The sequence below is a fragment of the Manihot esculenta genome, chromosome 17, assembly GCF_001659605.2.
Source record: "Manihot esculenta cultivar AM560-2 chromosome 17, M.esculenta_v8, whole genome shotgun sequence".
Lineage (NCBI taxonomy): Eukaryota > Viridiplantae > Streptophyta > Magnoliopsida > Malpighiales > Euphorbiaceae > Manihot > Manihot esculenta.
In genome coordinates, this window is record NC_035177.2 from 13,596,802 (window position 1) to 13,605,273 (window position 8,472).

Sequence of the window (8,472 nt, forward strand, 5' to 3'; positions counted from 1 at the left end):
CTTGTCAATCTCTTTGATTAACCACATAATTTTTTAAAAAATAGTGTGTTTATTAATTGTCTGGACACCATCAAGGAATCCCCTACTATAATAACTTCATTGAAACCTTTGTCGGTTGCTAAAAGGGAGTTTCTTTTTATTGCTTGCCAAAAGAACAGCTCCATGCACTAGACATTCTAAAATTGAGGGATTCGCTGTATACTTGAAAAAATTTTACAGTTGTACTCAAATTGACTTATTAATATTAAAAAAAATAATAAATCGAAGAGAAAGCCTGTGTGTATTGTGATGTGACATGGACTTGTTAAGATTTTTTCAAGAGCTTCTCATAAACTAGGTTTTTGAAATTTTATATTATTTGTGAATAAATGTGCGTAGACTTATTTATCATCTAAAAGTCTTTATTAAAAGTATGTGATTTTAATTTGAATTCCATGATTGCTTGTATGCGTATTTACTTTTTGAAGAAAAAAAAAACATTATTTCTACCAATCATTCCCTAAATCCTATAACATTCTGTATTAAATAAGTTGAGCTGATGAGGGGAAGGGACCAATTATGATTCATAGAAACAGTAGAACTCTCATTATATAACAGAGCAGAAAAGATGATGTCTTTTAACTTCCCGATGGATGCCTCTAAACTGTATGGCATTTTCGACCCTTTTAAATATGCCAAAAAAAAAAAAAAAAAACAACAACAATCTATTGAAAAGAGATCTCGCATTTGCCAGATACAATTGTGGTCATTTTATAAATGTATTATTGGAGTTTTTTGAAAAAAAATGAGAAAAAAAAAAAAGAATTCGTAGAAAAATTATTTGTCAAAAGGAGGTGAAATTTGTCCTCCCAGTAAAATTCAGCAGGCTATTATATAGTGTGGCATCAATAAATTGTCACTAATTATTTAATAATAAAAGATTTTATTAGTAAAATTAATTCTTTTTTATTTTATAATCTTATTGTTTAAGATTTCGTATATTCATAAGATATAATTATGTTGTAAATATTATGCAAAAAATAAAATCACACGTGCAACGCTGTTGGGAGAAAATAAATTTATGTAATAATGGAATAAAAATTCGAAAAATATAAAATTTAATATGTTAATTTGTATTAATGATATTATATTAATCCTTTTTTATTTAGAATTATTATATTAATCATTCTGGTTAGTAATACAAATAATCTACAATATTATATTTTATATAGAAATTAATAAAAGTATATATATATAAATTAACTTACACTCGGCTTCGACGACCGGAATAACAAGCAAACACCAGCTCTGGTTTCTCTTCCACTGACCCTATTTCTTTTACTTTTTACCCGGGATTACGTCAAAGGAAATTGAAGAAGATGGCGCCATCACCATCGGAATCCACCGATTTGGCGTCACCACCACCATCAAAGATTACTGACTTGAACGAGGACTCACTGTCTCATTGTGCCAGTTACCTGAGCCTGCAGGACATCTCCAATTTGGCCATGACCTGCAAGTTCCTCAAGCGCGTGTCTTATTCTGATTCCATCTGGCAGCGGTGCTTTAGGTACTGTTTTTGCAGTTCTCCTCTCCTTTTTCTTGTTCTTCTGTTTTCCTTTCAATACAAAGATAGAAATCGCTTCGTATTGAATTTGTACAGCGAGCGTTGGCCAAATGAAGTGGCTCGTATCTCGTCAACCTCTTCAGGAGTGAGGGATGCGTATTTGGCTAGGCACGCTTCAATGCATCAATTCAAATTCGTTGATCCTTTGTCTGCTGATTTATATACGAATGCGAAACCTTTTGATCATATTATATTGGACAAAAATGATGTCATCTTTTCACAGGTTTAATTTCTGAAAAACTTTTTTTTATATACTAGTTTTCTTGTACTTGGGTTCTGTCATTATATTTAATTAATTTGATTGATTAGGGTTCGTCCATACAATCAGTGAAGATTGATAGCAATGGAGAAGACTCTGTGGTCACACTAAGTGATCATAATGCAAGAATTACTTGTATGAGGTGAGTATTTCTGATGGATTTTGTTGTTTTATAACCGAATTTCTGTGGATCAGCAAGGTTTTTATGGAAATGGAAGTTAATTGCTTCTTAACCTAAAGTTGTTGATACTCGGATAATATTCAATCTGGACATCATTTTTCCAATGTCAAATGAGAGTTACTCTTTATGGTCCACATTAGTAGAAGAGTAGAACCAGCTGTAGGATGAAATCTAACCTAGTATATGAAGCAACTGAGATTATTGCTTTATTTAAGCATGCATGGGAATTACATTTTACATGCCAATGATGATCTGGAAAATGATTAAGTTGCACCAACAGGAATCCACATTGTTGTTGAGTATGTCTGGAACAATTTTGTATGCCACATATAAATATTGAGTTAATTGGAAACATGAACCTGGCATTTTATTTTAATGGAATATGTGGATCTTTAAAGAAGATCCATTTTCAGATGTAATAGATAAATATGTTATTTCTATGTTTGTTTGTAATGTAATATAGCTCAAGGTTGTTTCTTACATATGATATATGATGGCTGCAGATTGTTTCCCATTTATGAAACCTCTCTTTATCGAAGCCAGTCACAAATTAAAGAAAATGTTTTGATAACCTCAAGCTGTGATCATTCTATTCGTTTGTGGTGGAAGGTATTGCATGAATTACTATTTGATGTGACCAATATACTTGCTATCTTTCCGTTTCATTTATCTTTTCCTGATAGTAGTTCTCAGCATTGATAACTATGAATCATTTAGAGAAGGGCTATTGAATAAAAAAAATCCAAATGTTTACAGTAATTCACATTTACATCAACACTTTAAATCTTGGTTGGCAAAATCAAAGCTTTTCAATTTGCCATAATTATAGCCAAGAGGACTAATTGAATTTCTGTAAGTTAACGGTAAATTATAATATAGTCCATAAAGTTCTATTTGAATAATAAAATAGTCCTTAAATACATATTTTTATTACAACAATATCAATTTTTATTAATCTCCTTATTCACTCCCTATTCCCACTTTTATATAATATCATAGATATTAATAAAAACTTAAAATATATATAAAAAAATAAAACTTCACAATTTAAAACATATAATATTTCATTTTGTTTAGAATATTATTAATAGAAAGTAAAATTTTTCAAATATAAAAATTATACACATAATTTATAATATTGAGTATAAACATTCAGTGAAATACTTTAGTGTACATTATTTATATGTGATGTTTTATATAATAGAAATTTATTTTTAATGAATATTTATTTAATATAATATATTTAATATTACATAAATAAATATAAAATATATTTAATTTGAATATAAAAATTAAATTAAAGAATTATATATTTTATTAATAATATAAAACTTTAAGGACTATATTGTAATTTATCATTAACTTTTTTAGATTTAATTTAGTCCTCTTGGCTCTAATTGTGGCAAATTGAAAAGATTTGGCTTTACTATTCAAGATTTAAAGTGTTGGATATAAATGTGAATTACCGTAAATATTTGGATTTTTTTGTCCAATACCCCTTTAGAGAATGTAAAAATTGTACATTATCTGTAGTTTCTGTTATGTTTATTCTCTTTTTAGTTGAGAAGATGAAGATATTTGCTATGCTTTAAGACTTACTAATTCTCTTGCTATTGTTGCAGGGCTCTTGCCAACGCTGTTTTAGAGGTCATAATGGTCCTGTTTCAACCTTGTCAGATAAGTTGCTAGGTGACAGTAGTGCCAAGTTATTGGCAAGTGGTGGGGAGGATGGTACAGTTCGCCTTTGGTCCCTTAGCTCAAGTGCAAAGCGAGGTCAACATGCTTTAAAGGCTACATTTTATGGGCATGAGAAACCTATAAAATTGATGTCAGTTGCAGGGTATGAACTGGCTGCTTTATATAGCAGCTATTTTACCTGCACTAAAGCTTTAAGAGCATGGGTCTTTGACTTTGAACTGCATGTGTTATATATTTAAAGTAGTGTATTCTTATTAAGAATTGACCTTATTATTTTAAAGATGGAAGTATGTATTTTGTGATTCTAGATTTTTCTTTTCATATTAATGAATCAAATTGAAGTTTCCAGATGATAGGAAGTGAAAAACAAATTCTAGTGTAGGGTTAATGTCTTCTTTTGACGTAGGGGTAGGCTTCCCTAGTCGAATCTAATATGATTCTATCTTTATGTACTGTGGTTGATGTTCTCATGTCAAAAAGCATGATTTTGTCAAATTTTGATAGACTGGTTTAGGATATGAATTTTATCTGAATCTTATTGTAGTGTTTGACTTATAACCATTTTGACATTGTAGTTGGTGAATTGTATTATGTCGTGATCTATGCAATCCTTTTAGGTAATATATGGAAATGAAAGAGACCAATGAGCTGTATATCACTGTTATGGTATAGTGTTGTGCAAAGTCTTATATGACTACTTCATTCTAGTGGTTTAGTATATACTAGTTGTTTGTGCAATTTTTAAATGGTGTATGGGTTCGTCAATTGTGTGTGCTTGCACCTTGAGGTTCACCATTTTTTTTTTCTCGGACCACCCTAATCAATATTCATACTTTCTTCCTGCAGGCACAAAGCTTCTCTTTTGGTAACCATCTCAAAAGATTCCAAGGTACCTATATTCGCCATTAAGTGCAACCTTTGCTGTACAGCATTATTATTATATCTTTATGCTGCATTATGACTTGATTATTTTTATTTGAAGTAATAATTGTGTTGTCATCTAATTTTCTATAAATATGATTTTTAATCTGTTGTTACTAGTGTCCATATTTGTAGGACACTTGCATCTTTTCTATTTGAGTTTGAAACAATGGATACGTGCAGACTGGACAGGCTCTGGCAATTAAGAAAATTTAGATTGGAAAGCAAAAGGATGGGGTTAATTTTACAGAACTTAGAGAGATTAAACTGCTTAAAGAGCTTAAAGACACAATAACAGCCAAGTTGATTCATACATCCCTCATTAAGGGAACTTGCATCTTGTATTTGGGTTCATGGAGACTGATCTTGAAACAGTTATTCGTGATCTACCAGTTGACATTAAAACTTTTGAGATGACGTTGAAAGGGCTGGCTTATTGCCACAGGAAATGGGTTTTGCACAAGTATTGGCTTTGTGCTGAAGAGCTAGTACGTAATAATGTATTTGCTACTACTACCTCTGATATTCTACACTTGTACTTATGAAAATATGAAGCTGAACCACTTGTTGATGGTTTCTAATTTACAATTTAAACTGGCGGATTTTGGTTTGACATTTACATATGGAATCCTGGATGGCTAGATCACAAAGGATGGGAGAGAGAGGAAAAAATATTGTGAGGGGTGTGAGAGGCAGGGATGAATATTGTGAAGGGGAGAGAGAGATGTGATAAATATTGATGGGAGCGAAGTGGATGTTGTGAGGGAGGACTGAGTGGAACTTTTTCTTTTAGTTGGGGGTTGGGGGGAGAAATGGAGGCAATAAATGTTGGTGGAAGAGGTGGTGGGAATTTAAGTGTTATGAGGATGCCTTAACCTTGATGGAATAATGGCAAATAGCTTCAGAATTGGACTGGAGGACTACTTGATGGATGGAATGAAAAGTTAAGGACCTCTTAATGTAATTGTCAAAATCTAGGGACAAAATGATGAATAATGGCAAACCTCAGGGACATCAGGGTGATTCACCCTAATATTTATATCTTGATTAGGTGTAGATTATTGTTCTGTAGTTGAATAATGTATGGAAATTGTGATTAGCATAAACCACGGTACATTGTTCAATTAAGATCTTTATGGGTTTGTCTCTCTCGACAAGAGATGTGTCTCATTTCTTAATTGGTGTGAGATTTCCCAATCTAAAACTGGATTATCATTTTTTTTTATTGCCTTATTTGTGTCCCATTCTGTTAAGCAGTCTTTGAGTTCATAGGTTTCACTGCTTCTAATAGGTTAGGGTTTGGGATACAACTACATCTTCTGCTATTCGTTCTTCATGCTGTGTTGGAATGACTTGTCTGCCTGGCACACCTGTGGACATGAAATGCCATGAATCGTTGCTTTATGTTGCAGCTGGTTCCTCTGTTGGAGTTGTGGATTTGAGAACAATGCAGAAAGTCATCACTGCTGCTAGTTACCAACCTAGATTATGTTCATTTGCAATTGTCCCTTCAAAGTCCTTGATATGCACTGGTGGAAGCGGCAAGTAAGTCCTTTTAGAGCGCTGGAATAGTTTGTTCTTTCTAGTTTCTTAAATAGATAACATTATTTATCCAGGGAGGAAATGCTTATAACACAACCTACACCAACAATTATCCATGCCCTCCCCCTCCGAAAAAAAGAAGAAGCAACAACCATAGGCCACGATGGATTGATTTGATTTCAATGTCCTGATAACATTGTTGCTACGCTGTTCATACACAAATGAGCTTTAAACATTACTGTATGAGCAGAAGTAAGCAGGAATATAATGAACAAACCATTTCTGGAAATTTAGTGAAGTTCATTTGGTTTCTCCTTTTCACATTTTGTATTGTAAATATTTAATTTAACTGATAAGGATATTAATATTACAGAGCAATGCTTTGGGATATAAGGAGAAATCAGGAGGCACCAAAAGCAGAACCAATAGCCGAGTTGGATGGACATACAGGTCCAGTTGCACAGTTGCACATGGATCCATATAAAATAGTAACAGGAGGACCAGAGGATTTATACATTAATGTTTGGGAGACTAAAACTGGTGTGCAAACAAATTCCTTGATGTGCTGCCATTCTGAGGACGCAAGGCGTAGCTCTGGGTGTTCAGCCTTGGCAGTGAATGGAACTCGAGTTGTAACTGCTACCTGTGGTGAAGAAAATGGAATTGTACGCTTTAGAGATTTCGTCAATGCTTCTTGTCCCGTTTTGAAGCATGAAGATGAGCATAGTTCAAAGTTTTGGGATCCAGAATGTTACAGTGATAGCAGTACTGAATAGCTTTGATATCTGAAAAAAATCATTAGTATAAATTTACTGTCGATTTTGTGTTATACCTGTTCCCTTGTTAGGTCACCAGTAAAGTATTATGCTGGCTGCTGAATTTCCCTTTTTTTTTTCATTTTTTCTGTGACAATAGAATATTGCCTTTTTTTTTTTTCCTTGATAGATTTGATGGATTGTATTTAAGGTGTAAATTGAAATGTGAATTGATTATGTGATGATTTTTCTGTGTCGAAATTTTATAGAGTTGGAGTAATTATTTCCTAATGAAGATTTTCGATTATGTTCCATTCATATATTTGTTTTGATTCGGAAGTTAATGCTTTCAGTATTAGACATTGGATAGGATAAGTTTTGGGTTTATTGTCAAGTGCTTTCTTCGCAATGGGGATGAATTAAGATCTTGTTGGCTCTTTCCTGTGCTTGTCTTGTATTTTGCCCAAGGCGCATATATATATATATAAAATAAAGCACCGTGCAATTTGCAGTTGATTTGGAAGGTTTAGTTTACACATTTGCTCTTCAAATCTTTCACCAATCCCTTTCCTATTTGAGTTCTCAATTGTCTTTTTAGCTTCCAAGCACGAATATCTTTCTTGCTTTGGGTTCATCTCTAAAAACAATATCATTTTGTACATTTCTTTTGTCATTTTTCTTCATTTTCTTTTGTATTTCTTTTATTTTTTTTAAGGTAGCTATCGCTCACTAGGGTAATGGATTGTTTTCATTTCCTCAATGCCGCCTTCTCATGCTTCCAATATAAGAGCTGTCTTACTTTGATTTCGACTCCGATTTCACTTTCATTAGCACCAACGACATCTGCAACATTTAGATCGCGTCTATACCTTCTCTCTCGGTCATAATTTAGATCTTCTATTAGTGAGGATTTGAAACAGTAAGCCTTCTGAAATTGAGCCCAATTAAGAATTTTTGCATTTTTCATTTTAGTTTTGATTCATTTCACTTTCATTAACACCAAGATGTCTACAACATGTAGATCGCGTCTTTACCTTCTCTCTTGGTCATTTAGAGATTTCACTGCCATGAGCACCGCCGACATCTCAAACTTGTAGATCATATCTCTGCCTCATCTTTTGATGCGGTTAGATTTAGATCTTTTATCCGTGCGGATCTAAAATGGTAAGCCTTCTGAAATTGAGTCCAATTAAGGTTTTTTGCACTTTTCATTTAGTTTTGAGATTTGAGTTGTCAATTTATTATTTAGATTCATGAGGAGTTAACGTTTAGCATACAGTTTTTCAAATCTAGGTTTTACCGAGTTTGAATGGAGCATGGATTCTCAAGCTCACTGTCTTTTTGTAAAAGGTATCAGTCTGTAACTTTGTTACAAAAAATGTGTATGTATGTGAGAGAGAGAGAAAGAGAGACAGCAGCTGATAAGTACGAAATGGAAATATTCTTTGGGTGTATTATAGCTTTATATTGGGTTATAAAATTGATAAGAGGATCCTACTAAACAACAGTG

At 32.8% G+C, this 8,472-nt stretch overlaps 1 protein-coding gene across 2 annotated transcripts; it reads left to right on the forward strand.

The window, feature by feature from the left end:
• The first annotated feature begins 1,247 nt into the window (after positions 1–1,247).
• LOC110605174 (probable E3 ubiquitin ligase complex SCF subunit sconB) lies at positions 1,248–7,280 on the forward strand. 2 transcript variants are annotated; one of them, XR_002486344.2, is made up of 9 exons: positions 1,248–1,549; positions 1,643–1,829; positions 1,916–2,007; positions 2,550–2,655; positions 3,669–3,886; positions 4,591–4,633; positions 5,957–6,210; positions 6,282–6,459; positions 6,581–6,720. XR_002486344.2 is itself a non-coding variant. In XM_021743541.2 (8 exons), exons 1-8 carry the CDS (start codon positions 1,359–1,361, stop codon positions 6,981–6,983), a joined length of 1,494 nt encoding a protein of 497 aa, XP_021599233.1. In that variant the 5' UTR covers positions 1,248–1,358; the 3' UTR covers positions 6,984–7,280. The 2 variants fall into 2 exon arrangements, 1 of the variants encoding a protein (XP_021599233.1); XM_021743541.2 differs by lacking the exon at positions 6,282–6,459 and having other exon boundaries at positions 6,581–7,280.
• Positions 7,281–8,472: the final 1,192 nt, after the last annotated feature.